The sequence below is a fragment of the Pangasianodon hypophthalmus genome, chromosome 29 (assembly GCF_027358585.1).
Source record: "Pangasianodon hypophthalmus isolate fPanHyp1 chromosome 29, fPanHyp1.pri, whole genome shotgun sequence".
NCBI lineage: Eukaryota > Metazoa > Chordata > Actinopteri > Siluriformes > Pangasiidae > Pangasianodon > Pangasianodon hypophthalmus.
The window spans coordinates 6,746,167-6,771,462 of NC_069738.1; the positions used below are offsets into that span (position 1 = coordinate 6,746,167).

Below are 25,296 nucleotides of genomic sequence, written 5' to 3' on the forward strand. Positions count from 1 at the left end.
AGGCTGAAAAAAAACAGACCTATCAGAGAGATAGCAGAAACTTCTTAAAAAGAACATTAAAAAGGTACATTCTTAAAAAGAAGGACTGCATTGGAGAGCTCAGCAACTACAAAAGGCCTGGAAGACCACGGAAGACAACTAAAGTGGATGATCGCAGAATTCTTTCCTTGTTGAAGAAAAACCCCTTCACAACATCTAGCCAATTCAAGAACATTCAAAAACATGAGGAGGCAGGCATATCATTGTCACAGTCTACAATAAAGAAACGCCTTCATGAATGTAAGACGGTTTACCTCAAGACGCCAACTACTGGAAACACTCAGATTAGACTCGCTAAAAAAAGACTCGCTAAAAAAAACCTCTACAGAAAGCCTGCCCAGTTCAGATTAACTTGTATCAGAATGATGAGAAGAGAAGAATATGAAGAAGGAAAGGAAGGGCTCATGATCCAAAACATACCATATCATCTGTCAAACCTGGTGGAGGAAGTGTTATGGCATCGGCATGTATGGCTGCCAATGGAACTGAGTCACTGGTGTTTATTGATGATGTGACTGCAGGATGTATAAGTGTATAAGAAGTAGCAGGATGAATACTGAAGTGTATATTCTATATTTACTGCTCAGATTCTGTCAAATGCTGCAAAACTGATTGGACAGCTCTTCACAGTACAGATAGACAATGACCCATAACATACCACGAAAGCAACCCAAGAGCTTCTTAAGACAAAGAAATTAAGTGTTATTAAATGTCCGATGACCTCAACCCAATCGAGCTGCTTTACACTTACTGAAGACAAAACTGAAAGCAGAAAGACATATAAACAAGCAGCAACTGAAAGCAGCTTCAGTAAAGGCCTGGAAAAGCATCTCAACAGAGGAAACTCAGCATTTGGTGATGTCCATGGGTTCCAGACTTCAGGCGGTCATTGACTGCAAAGGATTTGCATCCAAGTATTAAAAATAATCTCAATATTTATGATTAAGTTAGTTTGTCCAATTACTTTTGAGCCTGTGAAAATGGAGGGATTCCTAAACAGTTAATGCAGTATTTTTACCCCTGAAAAACCCCTTGAATTAAAGCTGAAAGTCTACACTTCCATCATATCTTGACTGCTTCATTTCAAATCCACTGTGGTGGTGTACAGAGGCATAAGAATCATGAAAATTATGAAAACTGTCCAAATACTTACGGACTCGACTGTAGATAGATAGATAGATAGATAGATAGATAGACAGATAGATAGATAGACAGATAGATAGATAGATAGATAGATAGACAGATTTTAAAATGAAATTTTTTTCATTGTTTTTTTTTTTGTTGGTTTTTTTTTTGTTGTTTTTTTTGCGCATGCACACATCACATCTGCAAAACTGCTTCCACATAATGACCTTACCCACGTTGAGATTCCCCCAGTAGGAGGTAGAGAATGGATAGAGGCAGAGAAAGGAAGAAAGAAAGAGAGAAAGTGCTTGTGGTTTGTCTTTTGTTAATTAAAATCCTCTAATGCTGCCTGCTGCCTGTTGGGTGCAAACCAATCTCAGCTCTCTGCTGAAAAAAAGCCAATATCACCAGCTCCCATGTTCATTCCCAAGAGCCAACATACCAAACAACTATTCTCAGCTATTTCCCCAAAAATCTATACAAAGAGCAGGAATTTAATTACACCCAGTCTTGTTATTAATCTGAAAAAAGTCAATATATCAGACATTCCACCCTTGGGCACTAATGTGACTAAGTACAGATAGAACAACCACTGCTCCACAGGCTGCGTATCGTCCTTTTTGTTTTGCAATATTTACAAGCGAAAATATGTTTGAGATGAAAATCCATCTTTTCCATTGTGGAGTCTACAGCATTTCATAAGCAGGAAAGTGTGCTGCATTGGGCTTTGACTTCCTGCTGAGTTTATCTGTTGACCTATTGGTGAGGCCATGTTTAGCATCAAGCAATTGGGGATGGAATGATGACATTTGCACTTCGAAGAATAACTGCTTGTGCAAGTCAGGAGGGAGCCACTGCACCAGGAAGGCAATTATAAAAACGTAAGCTAATCCATGGGAGGAACTGTTTCTAAAATTCTTGTTTAAGGTAAGTATTAGAGTTAGGGTTAGTAGCAAAGGTCTTAACACTGGAATAGGAGATGAGGGTTATTAAAAAACACTATGGGCTATATGTAGAGTTGAGTTACACAAGCGTAGTGAAGATTTAATCCCGAAAGAGTTTGCTCAGGGGGTGGAATCTGCATGAAAAAACAGAGGCGTGTCTCAGTAACACACGATTCTGGCCTTGGACTCATAGTCTATTTTTCTTGAGCAATATTGGCTCATGGAACGTGGAGCAGTATTAAGTCCAGCACCATTGTCTGACAGTTTATAACCACAAATGTCATGAGGAAATGTATGTTTTGAGCTGTAAATACACTCTAAAACTATGGAATGCCATTTGAAGCCAATATTAAATACATAAATATGACATTCATACACAAAATGATTGGTTATCTTGAGGACCAATGAGATTTATCACCAGATGAGCATTTATATGGACAAAATTCAGAATTAAATTTCTGAAATTAAATGAATGCTTAGTCAGCTTATCCTTCAAATAATTTTATTAACATGACTCAAAACTGCAAATAAAATGATAAAAGTGTGATAAAATAGGCTACAGCTTCATGACCTCGATTAAGTTTCTTGTGGCTACATTAAGTTGTCTGGACAATTAATTATTTCACATGATAAATAAAATACAAAATAATAGGATGTGTTGGATAAAGTGCTTATTTATAAGCTTCCCAATAATGAAGGTTGAAGCCATGTTGTTAAATTAAATAAAATTTGCTGTGATTAATGTTATAATTATGACCAATACTATTCATGACGCAATCTACTGGCAATATAATAAACTCCTATTCAATGTTTATTTGAAACTGTTCCATCTTCTCATTAATATATCATTGTATTAGTCTGTTTTTATTTTTATTTTTATTTTTAAACTGTCTCTTTCTTTTATGTCACACAGTATTACATTTGACAGCAATGGAAAAAAAAATTCTACAATATCTATGAAAGCAAGTGCTTCCGTTTAAAGGTAGTGGTCTAGACACTATTTAAAACACTCTGTCTCGGACACCTCTACTAAATGAAAAATGAAAAATCTCAGAGATGTGTACTACATGCAGGAACTTTTAATGATCACAGAAAACCCAGAAACTCAGCATGTACATAACCCATCTCTGAATTCACATAACTTGACTCCTGCATAAATATCGATGTAACTTTTATACTTAAATCACTGACTCTGAATGCAGCCCTATATAAATAAAATATATTGCTGTTAGTGTTGTTGTTGAATGTATGGCAGGCAACACACAGCTGAATGTGAACAAACAGGAGCTGCTGTTTAAGAGTAGAAGCTCTGGAGACACAGGTGGGAGTCGAGGGAATGTAATAAGAACCTGGGAAACAATTTCCAGCAAGTCAAAACACCCAGAATGCATCATTTACTAAATAGATAGAGGACATAAATCTCGCTCTCTTTCCTTTTCTATTCCCTGCTCTCTCTCCCTCTCACTCCCACTCTCTTCTTCCCCTCACATCCTGAAGACTTCTTTCTCCTCATCTCTTCAGCCCCTACTTTGATTTCTTCCATCGTCTTTTCATTTCTCATTCATCCACTTCACCCAGGGCCCCATTCTTCATCTCTTCTGTGCCACCCTTTCCCTTAATCCACTTTTTCTCCTGTCTTCCGCTTCCTCCCTCCTCTCTGACATCCTCTGCCACTCTCTCCTGGCCTCATAAGCATTCACATGTGCGCGAATGTCACAGTCACACTCTGACATTGACATGCTCATTAATCAGCCCAGAAAAACACTGTTGGGGGGAATGAAGCACACAGTGCAGCACACACACACACACCATAGCGTGGAATACAGGCATCTGCAATTCATTCACCTCGTCTGACGCACAACCAGCACTGTCAAGGTCATGATGCATCCACATTCCAGCACTGGTGTTAATTCAGCTGGTTATCAGCAGCTGCCATATGTGAAATACACCCCAGCACTGTTTCTGAGATCAGAATGCTTCATAGTGTTATACAGCGATATAGTCTGTTTAACAACGACCTCTACCGCTTCATCTAAGCATTTTCTAATTAAGTTTGCTGAAAGATACAGCACAATCCACTACCATCTGTTTTCATTCCATCAATTACAAAAAGTAATACAATTTTGTCAGAGTATATCAATCAAAATTTTGCATTCTTTACAAATTTAAAGAAGACGACATTTAATACTACCCCAGGAGGCTATGAATACTTGGCAATGCCATTTGGACTGGCCAGTGCCCCCTTCAGTTTTTCAAGCAATCATCAATGATGCCCTCAGAGATATGTTGGGAAAGTTCATGAAAATGACTTCTCAATCTACTCACACTCCCTGGCCCAACACTTGCAGCATATCAAAATGGCCTGTTCCAGACTGTCTTGCACAACAACTTCTTCAGAAATGCAGAAAGGTGTGAATTGCATGTCAAGAGGATGTTGTCATGGGCAGTCCCAGTAGTGGCAGATTGACTCACTTCTCTAAACATCAAAGAATTGCAAAGAGTCCTAGGGCTTGCCAGTTTCAACCAACAACATTTCATCTGCAACTTTATCTGCAGCATATCTCACCTAAAATCAGGATCAAAGAAACTCTTGTGGAATTGTGAAAGTCCCAAGCAAATGATGCTTTTACCATCCTAAAGCAAGATCCCTGTCTTAAAACACATAATTCTGCGTCTATCATTCATAGTACACGTAGACACCTCTGAAGAGGGGAAGGGAGCCATCCATTCCAAACACCATGGCACTCCAACCAAAACCATCAGAATTCTTTTCAAAGAAACACCTACCTGTGAAACTGGCACTGGAAGAATGGCGGCACTGGCTGGAGGGTGCGGAACACCCCTTTCTCCTGACATGACAGAGGGGCTCTCTTTTTCTTCTTCAATTTTACAATCTCCTATCATCCTGACTCTAAAAATGTCAAAGATGATGCCCCATCATGCATCTACCCACCAACTCCTAAACCCATGTCCACTGACAACAGTTAACCAGAGTCATATTGCGTCAATGTCATTAAGGACATCAACTGTCAAATCTCATACTTCAAGATCACCCTGCACCTTCCCAGTGCCCTCCAGACAAAAGTTATAGTCCTCCAAATCATACATTTACATTTACAGCATTTGGCAGAAATCCTTATCCTGTCACTTACAAAAGTGCTATGTAGTCTCCTTTAAAAATATATCCATATGATAGAACAAATACAACAGGGTCTGAGTATACTGTCAAGCTAAAACCCTGTAAGAGAGGAGTTAGTACAACAAGAAAAACAAACAAGCCAGGATTTAAGCGCTTGGTAAAGAAGTAGGTCTTCAGTCATTTTTTGAAGACAGTTAGCATCTCAGATGTTTGAACAGCCAGGGAAAGTTCATTCCATCACCTAGGCACCAGTGTAAAGAAAAGTCTTGAAGCATGCCTTCCTTGTACGATGTGGGAAGGTGTGTCAAGTTGAGGCATGCTAGAGACTCAGTAGGAAAGTGGTGCAAGCAGGGTTTGATAAGTGGGAAAACACATAGAACTTTAGCCTGGGTGTAAATGGAACATGCAACTGTTGCATTTCTTGTAGCATGGTTTCCCAAAAGGATTTTGCTGGTAAGTAGTTGGTGGGTCTTGGTGATACTTTTATGGTGTCTTAATCCCTTGGTCTTATATCTACCTAGCTACTAATCACCCAGGTGTTACCAGCCACCCCTTTTCCCCTGGAACTCAAATGCACCAGCAGTCAATGAGTGGTTCCAAATGAGCAAAGGAGCATAAGAGGAGGAACACAGGTATTTAAGTCATGCTGTCCACTGACAAAAAGAAATGGTTGGAAGACACCATTTGGAGACTCCTGTCTATGAACTAGGGGATAATTTATGGTTATCAACCAAAGACATTAGACCATTAACGCATTAATGAAGTAACCTATAAACTGCAATTGCCATGTCAATATGTCGGTATGTCAGTACCGCTTATCTCTCAGCTTCCAGGTCTCACTAATCAGTCCTGTTGTGCCTGGTCTACTGGATGAAGAATGGCCACCACCACCATTAGACACTGAGGGAGCACTTGACATTTTTAACTCTCATCATTGCCAGGGCCACTCCGGTATCTCGTCGAATGGGAGGTCTAAGGCCCTGAGGAACACCGCTGAGTCCCTGCACAAGATGTCCTGAACCTGCTTTCATCATAGATTGTCACCATTGCTGTCCTGATTGGCTAACACAGTGACCCAGGAGCTGACCCAGAATAAAAGTTAGAAGGGGTGGTTCTGTCATGGTTGTGTCACTACAATTCCCATGATCTACAGCCTTTGTCATATGATCATCAGTCACCAAATACATATCCCCATTCACAAATTTCCAGATTACTGATTGGACTTCCCTATTCACACTCATCCACAATCCCATAAATATCCCTGAGTTTGTCAAGTCTCATTCCAGCATTGAGTGTGTGACAATTCCAAGCCTTTGTTCTCTGCCTGTTTGCCTTTTTGTTTTTGACTGTTTTTCCTGCTAGTCATTATCCCATTAGCTTTGTCTAGTTTAGACCTGTTTACAAATAGCCTGACACTTAGCCTGTCTCTCGTTTTGAGTAAAGCCTACCCATTTTGTTGGTTTGCCTGAGTGGTTTTTAATAAAAGCCATAAACATGCAACTGCGTCTGCCTGTCTGCCTTCATGACAACGTAGAAAAGAAAATTCAATTTCCTATTTTGAAAACACCTTAATTCGTTTACGTAAAGTTCAACAGTAACACATCAGTTGACAAAGGTAACATTTTGAATGTTTGTGAATGATGGGCATTGTTCAGAAACCACAGCGGTGGCCTGTACTAAATCCTGAAGTGTCAATCAAATATACTGTCTCTTTAATAAGTACGCTGTTACTCTTTGACAGTAATAATTTGAAAGAATTATTCCTGAACTGTGAATGTTAACCTGTCGTGTATATTTCTCCAGAATATAAAATAGTTTTTTATATTTTGTGCCAGAAATGCTGCTCATGCTTCTGAAGATAATATGCAAATGTGAACAGGATATTTGGATAAATTACACTGTTTTGGTTTTCTGAAAACGAATATATTATTGAACAGTAAGTATTAAAAACATTTTATATTTCCTAATTAATGACATAAATGCTCCGTCATGCTGTTCTATTGACACTCTGTTACGCGACCGCATTTTCACCCAAAGGTTTACAAGCTTCTATGTTTACCAGCTCAACACTGCCATCATCAGACACAACACTGGCACTGCACTCACCGTATCCTATAATACAGCCACCTTGTGTATCACCTTGTGTATAAGTTTACACACTGATAATCTGTGAACTGGACAACATTGCCTTCAGAGGTAGCAAATTTAATTTCCAGCTGCGACGTATTATTTGACTTGGCTTTCATTGGCAGCATCATAATTATCAGCACTGATATGTGCAAAATGTTTCTTTATGCATAGAGATATGTCTTTACTACACCATGGTTTAATGTTGTCAAGGATCTTCACAGTCTTTGTAGAGACACATAAATATTGGAAGAACTGTTGCTGTGTCCATTTAGGCATCCAAAGAGATGTGGAGTTCACATATTTACATGTAACACATGTAATGTTATAAATATGATTTTATATGCCATTGAATATATGGGAGAAGTGTTATGCCAAAATACTGCTTAAAAGTATAAAACTAAAAAAGTTTGGAAGGTTGTATCTGCTTAGACTTTTCTTAAAGGTCTCAAACTTCATGGCTCAAACACCTAAAATCTGATTTATCAGACAGAAATATATAATTGTCTATGGCCTAATGGTAAAATAGTAATGATGGTGTAATACACTTTCAAACCTCTTTCATTTAAACTTGCAGTATATTAAGGCCTTCTAACTGCTATGTATATACTATATATTTAGTCATTAAATCAAGATGTATTCATCTCGCTAGCTTTACTGTATCATGCAAAAAATATAGAAAAATATACATTTGATATAATTTTGATGCCAAAACTAACAAATAAATAATAGGGAAAACCTAAGATCCAGCCATACAATTGTACTTAGTTAAATTAAGCCCTTAAACTTTAGTTTTAAACACTTTTTCTTGAGAACTCTTTATAATAACACATAAATTGGATGGCATCGTTTCTACACTGCTGGCACCTTTGAAAGAAGTAGAGCTCCCACACCTCCTAAATCCCAAATTTAACTGTTTTTACACATGATTGTGTGATTGCTATGTTTGGCTGTTTTTGGCTGATACATCTTATAAGGTGTAAGCTACAGGAGCTGTCAGTATAAGATTACACAAAAGTCAGTTTAAATGCATGCTGCAAACTAAACAACACAGTATATCTGTAACAATTACACATTTTGTGCATTATACATATTAACCGATTAAATCTGTTATATTTAAGATATTTAAAGAACCCCCAGTGTGTACAAAGAACATGTGCAGTCAAATGAAGCCTATATCATCTATCTTATTTTAATAATTTATTGGGATTCATCAGTTTTAAAATTCTGTCATTGTATGAGGGGGAGAAAGCACATTAAGTAATCAGAGTGCTCTTTTTAATGCCCCAAAAAGCAGATCCAATTGTACTAAAGCAGCGGCTGAGAGATTTGTCTTTGCCTGTTGGGTCTTTAAGTCTCTTGGTAGTTTGGTAGCTATAGAGAGTGATTGGCCTGGTTTCAATCTGTCAGGACTACAGTACTGTGCAAAAAAAAAAAAAGGCACCCTATATTTTTTTAATACAAACTTTGTTATAGATATGTATTTTATGACTTCTACATCATCAAGTCAGTACAAAAACATTTTAGATTTCCAAACATTAGTTTTCCAGCACAAACATTAGTTTTCCAGCACTGTTTACTGCTCTTTATAGTGTTTTTAATTTAGAAACATTTCATTTCATTATTTTTAAAGGCATCATTGCTCTACAGCATTTGTTTGCATGTGCCTAAGACGTTTGCACAGTACTGTATTACTGCTGAGACAGAATGAAGGTAAAATATAATAATAAACCCCTGCATCTGCTGAGACGTGAGAGAAAACATTACATTTCTTAGGTTCATCCATGATACAATAGCTAGTATTTCAGCATAACATGCCAAAATTACATACGTTCCTGGTAGTTTAAAAGGTTAATATTTATCTTGTGTGTAGTTTGTGTATTACTGTCAGCTTCTTTAAAAGCTCTACTGGATTGAATTCTGTCTGATTGTAATTTGCTTGTGTGTAACCATCTAGATAAATATGTTTTAAATTATAGTATTAAAAATGATTGAAGTATATTTCCTTTGTATGTTAGCACTCAATTTAAGAATAACACGTTTATGTAGTCATACTGCCTTCTAAGAGAAGACTTCTATATTAAAAGTCAACACTGCCCTCTTTTGGCAGAAAGGGCTACGAGGACCAGCTATTTCCAATTTATATGCAGCGCTCTCACTGCCACGGCCTGGGATCGATTCCCGGCCAGCGAAACAACCTGCACAAGACCCAAGATAAAACTGGGGAGGGCTGCATCAGAAAGGGCATCTGGTGCAAAAACTGTGCCAAATCAAATATGCGGACCAATGATCTGCTGTGGTGATCCCTAACGGGAGTGGCTGAGAGAGGAACAATAACAACAACAACAGCATCTATTAACATTTCTCTTCTCTCCTTAATACCATCACTGTGCAGTACAAAGTCACACTCCCTTCACTGGTGAAATGTTGGAAGATTCAGCTCCTCCAAGAGCATTAATACACCTCCTGCTGCTCTCTCCCTCTCTTTGTGGGATTATTGTCTAACTCTCTTAGACTCCATCATCCATCATTTCATGGCAAACCTTACACCCTGTAGTTTTCATATTTTGATACTTGGTGATGAAATTATAATAGACTGATGTAGCTTGAATTGTGTCTCTTTTTTTTGTTGGTTGTCTTTGTACCCTTGAATACATTGTCTCTTACCTCTTATCCCCTGTTTTGAAACTGTACAATCGCTTATGTGTGTGTGTATGTGAGGGTGTGTGTGTTGAAGCAGTTTGTCCTTGCAGCGGTTTCTGGTCAGAGTCTAGTGTGTGTATCATAGACTGCTCCTTTAAAAGCTCTACTGAACTGACTTCTACATCACTGTAAACAGCTTTGAATATAATTGAAAATAGAAGTGAAATTAGTAAATGTAAATGTAAACTTGTCGCTCTCAGGGTGTTAAAGAGGATGAAATAAACAATGTAAAAATGTGAGCTCTTACCTGTGTGGTGTCTGTTGTCTATATTAAAAGAAACGAGGAAATGGAAAAAGAAATAATAAGTTATAATAATAATAACTTTTGAAAGCAGAACAATTCTGAAGCTGAAACACACACACACACACACACACACAGAATGCGGAGGCTGAAACTCACAGCGGCAGGTGGGTTTGGGAGAGTCCCACGTGCCCAGTTTGGTGCACTGCGTTGTGTTCCTGCCCTCAAGGTTGAAGCCGCTCAGGCAGCTGTATCGCAGCACGGTGCCCTCCACTGCCGGGCCGGGCGGAGACACCACTACGCGGCCATTCTCCAGAGACGTCCACACTGGTGCACATGGCAGCACTGACACACACACACACACATATACACACACACTTACTCTCTGTGAAATCTTGCCTGAATACTTTGAGTCCTGAGCCGTGGACCATGTGTTTGTATATCTGTATTTCTGACACTGTATTGTTGTCTCGACTTACATCCAAATCCATCACTGTATTGTTGTCTCGACTTACATCCAAATCCATCACTGTATAGCTCTATAGCTTAGACAGCTCTATAGCTCAGACGAGGAGGAGGAGGAGGAGGACTGGCAGGGACCAGAGGTCTGAGGATGAGGGAAGCTCAGAAACAGAAAATGAAGAAGGGGCCCCACCTCATCGAAGGCACCGTCAGGACACTATGCTCCATCAGGATGGACTGACTGACACCCGTGAATCCATGCTAGAGGCCCTTGAACCAGGTCTGAAAATTCATGCGTTTAATATGCACTAAACTGCAAACCTTTAAAACTTGATTTTCTCCAGTTTTGTGCATTGTGTATCCTTAATCCAGGAGATTAATGATTGCCATGATGAAGCTCAAGACATTGTTTTTATTGGTACTATGATAATGGTGTCACATATATAACCTGTATGGATATTATGAATATTTATCTAGGACGCATCTAGGATGGTTTGATGTTACTGTGTGGTGGGAGAAGCGATAGTGAGAATGACACAGCTGCACATTTCACTAAATTAATCATCATCACCATCATCATCTTCTTCTTCTTCAGTAATCACTGGTCACGGTCATTGTGGTTCAGGGGCCTATCACAGGAACACTGAGCAAGAGGTGGGAACTCAGACTGGATGGGAACCATGCACACACACACACACACACACACACACACACATACACATTCACACCAGGGGCAATTTAGAGCTGCCAATTAACATACTGGCATGTTTTTGGAAGGTGGGAGGAAACCGAAGAACCTGGAAGAAACCCACATGGACAAGGGGAGAACATGCAGAACTCCACAGTAACCCTAGCTCAGATTCATCAGAGCTGCGAGGTGGCAGTGTTACCCAGCGTGTATCAGTAAAGTCCAATACCACACACACTCATCTCTGTGAATAACTGTCATACTTCTGCTAACCATCTAATTATCTCCTCGTCAGTTCCCTCTGCGGTATTTCTAATGTTGGTGAGTTGCCATGATGGAGCACCCAAAACAGATTCCAGCCCAGAGCTGTGTACAGCTATGAGCTTGACATCTCTAAATGAATTATGGGCCTCTCAGTTTTTGTTGGCAAATCACATGCTTCAGTAATTATCATGCATTTAAATGAAAACACGAGCTGAAATGACCAAATGGAAGCCTTCATTTTTAACATGGCTCACAACAGCTGCGTAGGTGAAAGTATACATCTGACGTCACTTGGCTGCGCTCTAGCTATCCTATAAATAAAAATGTCTGGCACACTAATATTTATGGATGAACTGAAAACTCACTTATAGTACCAAAATTTGTGGTATATTTCAAGATTTCTTGTGTATCTTATTTGAGGCTTGGAAAGAAGTATTATCATTCCTGACAGAAAGTAAGTAGCCAGTCATTAGTGGGAGCAGAAAAGGAGAAACACGAAGCTAGACTTACAGCACTTGCTGCGCTGGCTGAGATCAGTCCAGGTGCCGTCAGGAAGGCATTTCCTGACCTTAGGCCCCACGATGACCCGGTTCCCCCTGCAGATGTATTCAATCTCATAGTCCACTGGTAAGACCTGCACACTGCGGATCTGAAACACAAAAAACAGTGATCATACACTACACCTAAACACATTCACAAAGTATTCACAAACATATGCACAAAAACAGGTAACCTGTTCTTGGGTCAGGCCTCTGTATCTTATCCCTCCATCTCTGGGTGGACGAATGATTGCACAGCCTGAGGGAAAAGACAGAGCGATTGTGGTAATGATGTATTAAAGCTCTTAGTCATCATGGATCTTGAGACAGTCATTATCTTCGCTCTATTACATTTAAACTTTGTATATTAGCACAGCTGCCTCATACTATTAGCCAGAGTAAAGAGGAAAGACAATCCACATATAATAATCATAATACTAATAATATACATTATAATATACAATATAATATTAGATACTTTATAATCATTCTGAGCACAAAAATCTCAAAATGCATTACATATAAATTATTAGACGGTTAAAAGAGTAAGGAAAGAAATTACAATCACTAATGAACTCACTATGATGATTACTTCAATTCATGAAAACTATGCTTAACAAACCTGTGTTTAAAATAACCCCAAAACTACGAATTGCCAAAGTTAAACAAATATGTGTTTCTAAATCTGTGCTAATGTTCCTAATGTTCTCTGGAAGACCATCTGAGGGTTTAAGGGGACGTAAGAAAAAAAACTAAAAGTACTCGGGACAAGCACTTTGCTCAGGAGATCAGCAAGATACACTAAAGCTAAACCATTCAGAGCTTTGAGCAGCATAAGCAAGACTTTTGATTCAATGTGCAACTTAATAGGCACCCAGTGTAGCTTGAGTAAGACAGGGAATATAAATGCTCTGACTATTTTTTTCCTGGTTTAAAATCATGAGGCCACATTCTGAAGCTTATGTAAAGAGACAGCAGTGCAGTGAGCCAGGAACACGTTGCAGGATTAGCATTTGTCTATATGTCTTATCATCATGTACGATTAGCTTCTGTCTATATGTCTTATTATCATGTAGGGTTAGCATATGTCTAAATGTATTATCATCATGTAGGACTAGCATATGTCTATACAGTATGTCTTATCATCATATAGGATTAGTTTATGTCTACATATCTTATCATCATGTAGTGTTAGCATATGTCTATATGTCTTATTATCATCCAGGGATAGCATGTCTATATATCTTATCATCATGCAGGATTAGCATATGTCTATACAGTATGTCTTATCATCATGTAGGATTAGTTTATGTCTATATGTCTTATCATGTAGGATTAGCATACTGTATGTCTATATATCTTATTATCATCCAGGGATAGCATGCCTAAGGATAGCTATAGTGTGAAAACAGCACCCATACTGCATACTGTATTTACAATTTTTCAAAATTTAAGGGGACATTTCTATTCATCCAAGCTTTTATTTCTCTTACACAGTCTTCCATTTTGCATAGGTGGGTTCCTGAATTTAGCCAAAACTATAGGTATAATTATGTATCATCAGCATAGAAGTATAAGCCAACCTTATGCTTGCAAATATACATCCAAGAGGCTGGATATAAACGGAAAATAATAGAAGGCCTAAATCAAAACATTGTGGGACACCATACTGCATACAGGCTCTGAAATAAAGCTTAATTAGCGTAAACCCTCATTAATGCTTGTGTGTGCTTGAGTGAGATGTGATTGTATTGTTTATACTGCTGTGTATAAATTAGCTGACTGGGTGGTCGGGCATGTGCCAATAGATAAATCTTCAATTTCAGCATCCAGCATACCTGTTACCTGTTAAAGGCAGCGGCGTAATCAGGATCACGATTTTAGTGAGGTCCACACTGAAGAAATGTGTCATAGTTAATATGTGTTATTAAATAAATCGATACATCAATTGCTAATTTCTAATCCCTGTTATGTTCTCCTTTTATTCTTCCATAAACTGCTCTGATTCCAGTTTAATTTTATTGATTTAAATATTCTGGTTATCTGTTAGTTCCAGCCTCTAAAAATTAGAAATAGGAAATTTCACAATATCTTAGAGCTTTTTTCTGAAGTTTGCATTCATATTTCTTAAAAATGTCAAAGTGAATTGATTTCAAATTAAAGGCACACAGGGTATAAGAGGTCCTTTGCAAGAATATACCATTTTTAGTTTGTCTGCTTATTGAAACATAGCTTTTTATTAGCTTCAGACCCAAACACATATCACTATTTCTTTTTCATTGCATATTTTGCAAAATTGTCACAGTGAACTGATTTCATATTAAAGAACAACAGATTAGAAACCCTACCAGTAATAAATTTCCTATTTTATCTAGTTATTGTAAATAATAGATCTGAAATGTTCATTATATTGTATATTACAACCTATTTACATAAAAATCGACTTTTGCCAAATAAACAATCTATTCTGTGGAGAAAAAGTTGCTACGTACAGTAATTAAAAAGAAAGTGTGCATGTAACCTTTTTTAGTGTCTACATGTTAACTAAAACAAACTAGCGGCAGTTTTTTGACTCCTAGCACCAAAAGAACAATATCGACACTAGACCTCGGCGTCCTCAAAGCTAGTTATGGCCATGGTTATGGATATTCAGTGTTTGGTATTGCTGGGTTCAGATATGTTTAGAACAGAAATACAGTAAAAATATGTGTGCCCTCCTCAAAGACTGTATTGAAAAAATGCTTTTTTTCTGTCTTCTAGTTTACTAGGGCTACATGCAAAAGCTGTATAGCATGCCTCATGAGCAGTAGGTGGAGCACTTTCCCTTAAAATCCAAGCTCTTACGAGACGAAAAACGACAGCTGTGTGTGGAGGCACTGGATTTTACCAAAGCCATAAAGCCAAATGAGTAAGGACTGCTATGCCCATGGCTCTCCTGTAATTGAATGAGAAGGCTATGTTTCATCCAGCATTACATGGGAACGTACCAAACCACTGAAACCAGATTACTAAATCAGACAGGAAAATTGATTCTGGGTAAGAGAGCTGTACATAATAACAGAGCATGTATGGCCACTAAAATATCATGCTCTTTTCCATGCATTTTAGTACTTGGCGTCCAATCTCGTATAAATGGCACTGCTCCCCCGAGGCTCTCAGGTTTCTAGCACGCTAAGAGTGAGCAAGTAATAGCTGCTTTAGTCTGTTATTACAGCCTCGCTCACCTTCTGTGTCACCAACTAATTACAGTAATCATCTAGTCCAGCACCAGTGGCCAGGAGAGGCCAGCAAGTGTGTGGAGGTGTGCGCATGTTTGTAAGTATAAGTGCTTATGTGTACGAACATATAAAGCAGTTTTGGGTTTTTTTTTTTAAGTATTTTGTACCTAAGTATCAAGTATATAATAAAGGCATCTAAATGATCATGTTTATATTACTGTTATTGCTATAAATGTCTGTAGCAAATCAAGAACTTGGACAGATTTACATGAATATAGTGCCCTTGGCATACTGTACAAATATTATGCAATAAATGATTTACACACTCGCTGATGTATTTGTGTATTACGGCTTTCAGCGACTTAATATTGTTGATATTGTGATTCATTAGCTGGGCTAAATGGACGAAACAGCCTAGCCAGGCCTGCAGTGTTTGAGATAGGAAGCAGCCAATTAGGGCGCGCCTGAAAGGACGTGATCGAAATTTCATTTCCAGATATGCACTAATTTGACTGGTGAATGAGAGCTTAGACATCCAGGGAAAACAAAGCAAAATGATGGAATTTGCACAAAACAAAGCATGCATATATCTATATCTATATCAGTCTATCTATACACACACACACACACACACACACACAAACAGATGAAATCACACACACTTACACTCACAAAGAAACAACATTATACATGTTCATACCTGCAGTGGTATTATGTGAAGCCTCAGTGAAGGAGTCGAACATGAATATTATCACATGAAAAAATAATAGCGTCATGCCTCCACCTGCAGACAGAGATATAAAAGAAGAGAGAGATAGAGGGGAGAATTAAGATGATTATCTTTTGGATGCATCTGAAATCCAGTAATTAAAGTGCACTGCGGTGTGAAGGCCCTAAAACCTGACAGATAATATCAATTGACTGTCAGCCAGTTTTAGTATTCAGTAACAAGTCTTATTGTAAGGAAAGCCTTGCAAAAAAAATAAAGACACATCAACACAATGCAATATAAAAAGCTAAAATGTTCACAATAGCATCATCAGACACACAACAAGAAATCAGACTGTCACGGCTATCATGGCAGTGAGAAGAAATAACACATTGCTTCCACCGGTGTCATTTGTGGCTCAGTGTTTAATGTTCTGAGCCAGTGATTGCTCAGTGTATGAGCTGCTAGAGAACCGCCACTGGGCTCGTAACCTTCAAATGCTCAGCTCAAAATGTAAGTCACTCTGGATAAAGGTGCCTGCCAAATGAACACATGTGAATGATTTCTCAACTAGCTTACCATGTATAATTAAATGAGAGAAAGGGGGAATCATTCAAAAGGGAGAATCATTCTGTTACTCATTTAGAAGACGAATGAGCTGTTGATTGATTGATAGATTGATAGATGTGAGCAGTGGTGGCACAATGGTTTAGGCTCCAGGATGCTGATTGGACAATTGATTGTTTAAATCCTGGCACTGAAGCTGCCCTGTGGGCTTCTTGGGCAAAGCTCCACCAGTGTTTTGAATAACATTTTCATTCACTCATTCATCTTCGGTAACATGACTTCAGCTTTATCCTGTCAGGGTCCCGATGGATCTGGAGCTTTGAAAACATTGAGCTTGAGAAGGGAATATACCCTGGATGTGGATGGGATACCAATGGGATAACACTGACTGTCAATTATGTAAATATGAAGTTCAACTGTTCCTCATTCTTATGACTATTAAACCCCTGGTTTGCTGTTTTGAAGCTATTTCTCATATTGCTGTTTTTATATCGGGCACTGCCATTGATTACAGCACTGTGGGAACAGCAAGATCCAGCGTGTGTCTGTATAAACTTTCAACCTCCTGTTGTGTTAAGTTTTTGATAATCCAGTCAATGAAAGGGAGGCAGAGTAGGGACTGACTTAAAACTAGGACCCCAACCTGTGTCATAATACATGGCAGAGCTCCAGATCCTGGCTGGGGAGAACCACAAAAATCAGGAGGTCTTGCGGATGGCCTTTTATACCAGAGTTAAAGAAAGCATCAAGCATGATCTGGTGAGTCGTGGAGTAAAAGAGACCCACCATGGCTAGAGACACTGAAAGCATGTCACAGTACCCACAGACTACCCATCTTACCAACTTTGCCCAGCACAGGCCCTGCACTAGAGGTCAACCTATAGTGGAAAGACAAGAAAGACCGCAACTGGGCAGATGCCTCTACTGCAGTGGGGAAAGACACTTGCCTGAGCTGCAGTAGAAGGTTTCAGTGAAGATATCTGCAGGCCATCATAGTCACCAGGAAATAGTCTGGAATCAGGGTCAGATTCTGGAAGGCCTTTTGGGCACCATTTAATACAACTATTCGTCTTTTTTCCACACTGACCATACCATCATAGTAAAACAAAAAGAAACTCCTGCACTATGCCACTGCACACTGCAATGTGCAGAGGGATTCAACCCTTCTTCTTCAGTCAGTAGCCAAAAATAGCAGTGGAGACTGCAGTAGTGAGAAGCCAGCGGACGGGGAACTGAGCCTTTGCCATGCTCAGATGAGCTTTAAAACAGAAGCAGCAGCAGGTAAATTGACAACATGGAGCAACACCATTGAAGCAGGAGCTCAGTTTGTGGGCAAGTCTGTCTGTTCACTGGTCAATCTATGTCCCTCTCCTAACCTAACCGATAGTCATGAGCTGTGGGTAGCGACCAAAAGAATAAGAATAAGGTCATGAGTACAGGCAGAGGAAATGACGTTCCTCCGCAGAGTTGCTGAGCTTACACTTCATGAGGAGTTCAACAATTCAGGACAGATTCAGAGTAGAGCCTGAACTGAGAGGAGCCAGTAGAGATGGTCTGGCCACCTTACAAGGATGCCTCCTGGTGGCCTCCTGTTAAAGCTGTATCAGGCACATCTCACTGGACAGAGACCCCAGAGCAGACGCAGGACCTGCTGGACAGATTATATCTCCAAGTTGGCTTAAGAATGTCTGAATATTCACCCGGAGGAGCTGGCATTTGTGGCTGGGGATAGAGAAGTCTGGACTGACCTTCTCAGCCTGTTGCCACCATGGCCACCACCAGGAAGTCACAGTGAATGCAAGAATGCAGGAATGAATGAATGAATGAATGAATGCAGAGCAACTCCATATCCACTTTTTTAACCTAGAGCTCATAATAAAGTTTCACCCGCAGTGTTAGAGTAGGCAACTGAGGGGAAAGTACTGTCACATACCACATGCCCACTGGGGAGCAATCTGGGTAGAGCAAAAGATTCCCACAATGATGCCATGGCTGATCACTGCAGTGAGAGGATATGACATGCACCTGTTCCTCATTCATAAGTCTATTAAAGCCCATGTTTTACTGTGTGCTGTGCCCATTTTTGAAGCCAAGCCCCCGAGTATTTCTCTCTCGGAGTTCTCTGGCGCTTTGGTGTCTCTATTTGTTATCGTTAAAATGACCGTGTTGTTCTTCTCCCCTTAGAATTTTTTGTTCCTACCTTAAATTACTGTGTGGAATTTCCCAAGTGTCAGCTGTCTAGTATTTTGCTCCCTCTTGCCTTCTATCACATCCCAGTATACACTGCTATAAGGATAATGCTGAGTAACTACTAAGGGATATAATAATAGTGTGATTCAAACAAAATCATATTTTAAGGATGGTGAGAAGTGCATTAATGTAAATCATGTCTCTATAGTCAAGATCTGACTACTGTAAAATACTGCATTAATTTTTTTCTATATGAAACAAGACCTTTGTCTATGATAACCTTTCTGTCCATTTATTTAAATTAATTTAAATCTACTTATTGGTTAAACGTTAAATGCATCCAACCAGAGAATAACAGTAAGACTGTAAGTCCTTTACCTTACTGTGCATGTTATTTATACATGAAAATAATGATACGAAACCAAAAATTGAGCCCTGTGGTATTCCTCTGATTCTATAATATACAAGTGATCAGAGCAATAAAGATTAAACATTTGAAAGATTTCAACAATTACATCAAAATATAATTCACATTACAATGATATAACACTTGAAAAAAGAAAGTCCTTCTTCCTGTTGGAAGGAGAAACTGAGACAAACAAAAATTACACTTTGTGCGCGGCAATTCTGCAAGTAGAAACCCACTGTTGATGAGAGAGATCAGAGGAGAATGGCTAGAATGGTGCAAGCTGTATGGTTCAACAGTAAGTAAAATAACCACTTCTTATATCCGAGGTTCATTCTTTGTTGATGTATTTGTTATAAGCATTTATTCCTACAAATACATTTATGATTGATCAGAAAGTGCTGATTAATTTTCTGTAACAGCAGCTCAGATTGTACTGCCTGTAGTGTAAGTCAAATCACAGGTTTCTATTAATGTGCTTGTTGTGTGTAGTAACTAAAAAGGGGGAATTGTTTGATGCACCATCACTAAAATCTTTTGTAATCGCTGGTATGGTGAAGTTTTCTGTGAGGAGATGTTTATTTAAAATTATGGAAGGAGTCTCCAAAGCGTTTCAGCACTTTGTAACAACGAGAAGCCAAGCTGAAACTTTAACCGTAACTGTTTTCCACCACGGGAAATCGTTCCATGTTTCTCAGTAACGTTACAAGCTGCATTTTTCATCTTCAAGAGAGAAAAAATAGAGTGTGTGGTGAGTAAAGGAGAGTTTATAACTGCTATAATGTAAGTGATAACAGGAACTAACTTGTTTTGGGGATGGATAAAAAGCAAGGCGCTTCATTCTTTAATAAATAAAAAAATATGAGTGTTGGCAAAATGCTGTGGTATAAGAGGAATAAAAGATATCGGGTGTGCTGTTGTTGGAACTTTGTTGTTGATTATTTTCCTATAACAGCAGACCCCAAAGTGTCATTCAGTCATTCCTTACAATATTAAAGCAAGGGTAAAAAAAAAAAAAGGTAATTATGCCACATCAAAAATTGAACTGACCTAAGAGAGAGTAAGACAGGAAAAGGGAAAAGTAAAGAGTTGGAAGGGACAACATAATAATCTGAATGGGAAAGACAAGTAAGACAAGAGAGCAATGGAATTTAAAATCTCACCAACCGAGAAGAGATACAGAGAGCAAGATATAAGAGAAAGGAGAAGACACTGGAGTACACCTGCTTTGATCTCCCCAAATTCTCCTGTCCCACTTCCAGCTCCTCATCGGCGTTCTCGCTACCCTCTGAATGAGTCATCCTCCGCTAGGCGTCTTCCCTCGCGTGGAACAGAGCTCGGTGACACCCGCTCATCCATATTCCATCTCCACCCAGCTGTGCTGTGACTCAGAGGTGTTTCAGCACATGCCGTTCCCAGTGAGAGGGACGCAGTGGACTAGATGAATGATTTCCACAGACCATTGTTTTCTCATCTCATGTGTATCTTTTTTGATTAAACTGTGTGTGCTACGATGAGGGATGATAAAAACAGGCAAGTGTGAGATGATGCGGCTGCAGCGAGGCACTTAAACACGATAAGAGCCTGAGCTCCAGAGGAGAGACAGCGCAGAGAGTGGGGAATCTAGGACGCGACTGGCGCCGCTCGGCGATGGAGTAAGGGTGTGTGCACATCCTACAAAGCACACACTCCTTCTTTCAACCACACACATACACACATACACACACTCGAATTACACACTCAACTTCCACCCCAAGCACTGTGAATAAATTCAATAGACTTGCCCAATTCCTGCACTAATCTGATATGCAGGTGGGAAGGTTGAGAGAGGGAGTGTGCCACTCCAGGCATGATAGACTCGGCGCACTGCTCACAATAGAAAGCAATTTCTGCAGCTTGTGCACAGTGTTGAAGCGCTCTCCGAGGGGCAGGAATGAATACATGTGCCGTAACGTGTTTCATGCAACACAATGAAGGCAGGCGCATTTTTTTTTTCAAGCTGCTTGCTTTAAAACGACTGCTCACAGCAGAAAGCAGAACGGTAACGGCTAAAGCAGGGCCTGAGTGAGGACAGATTACTGCAACAATTCCAGCATAGAGGAGTGATGCTGAGAGTGATACACTGTTTCCAGCTGCTTCTGGTGTATGTATGAATGGAAGGATTGAATGATAAATGGATGGGTGGATGAATTTTTTTGTATGACACCACATATTTCACAAGATTAAACTCAGAGAGAGAGAGAGAGAGAGAGAGAGAGAGATTGTAGGTTGATGGATGCATGGATGGATAGATGGGTCTGAACTGATGGATAGAGGAATAAGTGGTAGAAGCTATAAGAATGGACGAATGGATGGAATGTAGGATAGAATGTAGGATGGATGTAGGGTTGGTAGATGGTAGCGGGTTAGGTGGCAGGATGAAGGGGAGGCAAATGGTGGATAGATGGATGGATGGATGGAAGATGGTTAGGTACATTTGGGGTCATAAGTTTACATACACCTTGCAGATCTGCAAAATGTTAACAATTTTTAAAAAAATAAGAGAGATCATAAAAATTGCATTTTGTTTTTTATTTATTACTGCCCTGAATAAGCTATTTCACATAACTGATTGTTAGGTAAACAGACAGTTTACATATAGTCCACAGGAAAAAATAGTAACTGAATTTACACAAATGAACCAGTTCAAAAGTAGAAAGTGGAAAGATTGGTACATGGTAGACTGGTTGAGCGATGCATGCATGGATGGATGGATGGATGGATGGATGGATTGACATGCTACTGTATATGGTATTAATAGATAGATGGGTTTAAGGATGGATGGATAAAGGAATGGGTAGAAGATAGATGGATGGATAGATGGATGGGCGTATGGAAGGTTCAGTTAAAGTATGTATGGATCGAGGAATGGGTGGTAGTGAATTGATTGATGGATGGTAGATTTTGGATGGTTAGGTGGATGGATAAAGGGAGAGTAGACAATGGATGGTTGAAAGGGTGGATATACTGGTACATGGTATAAATTTAGATGGATGGGTTTAGAGATGGATAGAGAAAGGAATGGGTGGCAGTGGATTCACAGATGGATGGTAGATGTTGGATGGTTAGGTGCATGGTAGATGTTGGATGATTAGGTGGATGGTAGACCTTAATGGTTAGGTGGATGGTAGATGTTGGATAATTAGGTGAATGGTGGATGTTAGATGTTAAGGTGGATGGCAGATGTTGGATAATTGGGTAGATGGCAGATGTTGGATAATTGGGTAGATGGCAGATGTTGGATGGTTAGGTGGATGGTAGATGTTGGATAATTGGGTAGATGGTAGATGTTGGATGGTTAGGTGGATGGTAGATGTTGGATGATTAGGTGGATGGCAGATGTTGGATAATTGGGTAGATGGTTGGATGGTTAGGTGGATGGTAGATGTTGGATGGTTAGGTGGATGGTAGATGTTGGATGATTAAGTGGATGGCAGATGTTGGATGATTGGGCAGATTGTAGATGTTGATGTTGGGTGGTTAGGTGGATAATAGAGGTTGGATGATTAGGTGGATAACTGGGTAGATGGTAGATCTTTAATGGTTAGGAGAACGGTAGATGTTGGATGGTTAGGTGGATGGTAGGTGTAGGATGATTGGATAGATAGATAGATAGATAGATAGATAGATAGATAGATGTGAGTGTGTTGGTGGGGTTGCTTTGGTGCTCTGAAGGATTAGCATGGCTCATCAACACAAACCCACACAAATCCACAGACGCTAATGTGGGCACGGAAGCATGAAAATTCGAACAAGTCCTGCACCTGAGGTGTAACACTTCTCTCTCTCGCTCTCATTCACTGAAACTCACTGTTACTCTCACTGCTTTTCCTCTCTCTCATCCTCCTCTTCCCTTACTTAACTCTACACGTTCTTTTGTATTTTTAGAACAACGAACGTGTCGCTCTGAATCTGTAGTTCTCATCCAGAGCATGCCTCGATTACCTACACCAAGCTCTTAACCCATTCTTGCAAATTCTTTCTCCAGAAAAAAAAACATGCGGCAGCTATCCCATAATCCCCTCTTTTGACATGTGACAGTCCTGTTCAGGACGTTTAACAGAAGGCAAACCAAAAGCTCCCTTTGACTGCCTCATTCTGTTGCCAGGCAACCATTCATCTAACCCTCCTTCCCTTCTCTTCCTCTGTCTCTCTAACTCGCCTCATTCTCTCAGCATCAGTCCATCACAGTGCTTATTGTTCTCCCACGAGGTCAACACACAAAGAGAGATGTGAGAGAAGAGGGCTGGGGTCACGACCCAACAGCACACACCGACAGGAGTGCTGCCATTTTCACCAGAGAGACGTGTTCACACGTGTCCTGTCTCACTCTCATTTCATGCCTGAAGCATACTAAGTGATAGTCGACGATCTCTTGACTTTGATTGGCTTGTCTGCATCCTGATAAGGAAGACGGATCGAAAACATGACAGACTGGCTGATGTAAATCTCTGATTCATGAGGACATGCACTGAAACTTGGTATGTGTGTGTGTGTGTTTGTGTGTGTGAGAGACAAAGAGAGAGAGAGGGAGAGAGTGTATTTCCTAACCAAGGACACATATTCTTCTGTGAGCTGTCCCATATGCACTCAGGCATCAAAAAGGCAGAACTGTAAGTCATCAAGCAGGCCGCATTATTTCCCTCCATCATCTGCTGCTTTTCTCCTCTGTTAATGCTGCTAAGTCTGCAGAATCAAAGTGGAACTCAGAAGCACCAATTCTAATTCCTTCAAAATCGCAAGAGATGTCTGGGTTTGGAGGCAGCAGGCCGGTTCGGTACGTGACCAGACGTCAAGATATGTAGCGCAAGGCAGTGGAACGTGAATCCAATAAGCCCTTTTTCACATCAAGCAGTCAGTAATCAGAGAGAGAGAGGGGGGAGAGCGAGAGAGGGAGAGATCATACTCACGTCTACGGCCTTCACCTTCTCACGCTCCTTTACACTGGCCTTGTCTGCGCTTGTGCTCTTCACACACAAATGCACAAAGACAGGGTGTTAAATTATACAAACGAATGCTGGTAATTCATTAAAAGCTTGCATGCAAGAAAGTACGTGCACCTGTACAAACAGGAGAAGACGTATCACAGACTTGCATTAATCAATATGTCCACGCTTTGCAGGACGAAAGGTTAGTGTCGACTCTCATCTGCCCAGTGCTCTATTCTACGTTTTAAAAGGGTCAAAATCCTCAGGAGTGACTGACATTTAGAACCAAGAACTCCTGGGCCGCTGCCTGACAAAAAAAAAATGAGCACCATTTCTCTTTTCAGTCTGATATGATAAAGATCAAGGATGATTAAAAAAAGGGAAGGATGCACAAAGTCAGAGCAAGAGCTGATATGAAAGAACAGACACATCGCTACTGAGATGAAAACAATTAGATAGTGATTCAGGAACAACTCTACCGAGAATATAAAAATGTCAGGAATATTAAGATGTCACAAAGAGACAATGTTTTGAGACCACTTGCAACTTTACTGGGTGTACTTGTCAGATGCATATAAACATAATAGTGATTCATTAGCTACTTGAAGTTAACGTAACATCAGCTCTGAATAATAGGGGTGTGTGTATTTCTTCCTCTGAGATGATAAGTCACAGATCTTGCTGTGCTCAATGATCCAAAGTATGAAGTATACATCTAAAGCAGGCAGCAATTTAATATAATGGAATACAATATTTAGAGCTGGATTAATGTGAAATGATGCGATATAATGCAATTCAGTATAATGCAATCAGTGCTATGAGGAGCGGGAAGTCAAACTTTCTTCAATGACTAACGTGCAAAGATGCCACGCCTCCTTTGCTGAGACCGACAGTCACCAGAGCCACGCCTCCTTCAGTGGGACTTAGACCACACATAGACCACACCTCCTTCACTGACCACCAGGCAC

At 39.8% G+C, this 25,296-nt stretch overlaps 1 protein-coding gene across 2 annotated transcripts in view; it reads right to left on the bottom strand.

Annotated features, from left to right (window-relative positions):
* Window positions 1-25,296, bottom strand: part of gabbr1b (gamma-aminobutyric acid (GABA) B receptor, 1b) — a 109,040-nt gene that overhangs the window by 65,280 nt on the left and 18,464 nt on the right. For both annotated transcript variants that reach the window (XM_026942212.3, XM_026942211.3), the window contains 5 exons: window positions 16,190-16,273; window positions 12,466-12,530; window positions 12,243-12,381; window positions 10,478-10,663; window positions 10,325-10,342 (listed from right to left, as the gene is read on the bottom strand). In XM_026942212.3, the coding sequence (XP_026798013.3) occupies window positions 10,325-10,342; window positions 10,478-10,663; window positions 12,243-12,381; window positions 12,466-12,530; window positions 16,190-16,265 (484 nt within the window). In that variant the 5' untranslated portion in view covers window positions 16,266-16,273. The remainder of the gene's footprint in view (window positions 1-10,324; window positions 10,343-10,477; window positions 10,664-12,242; window positions 12,382-12,465; window positions 12,531-16,189; window positions 16,274-25,296) is intronic.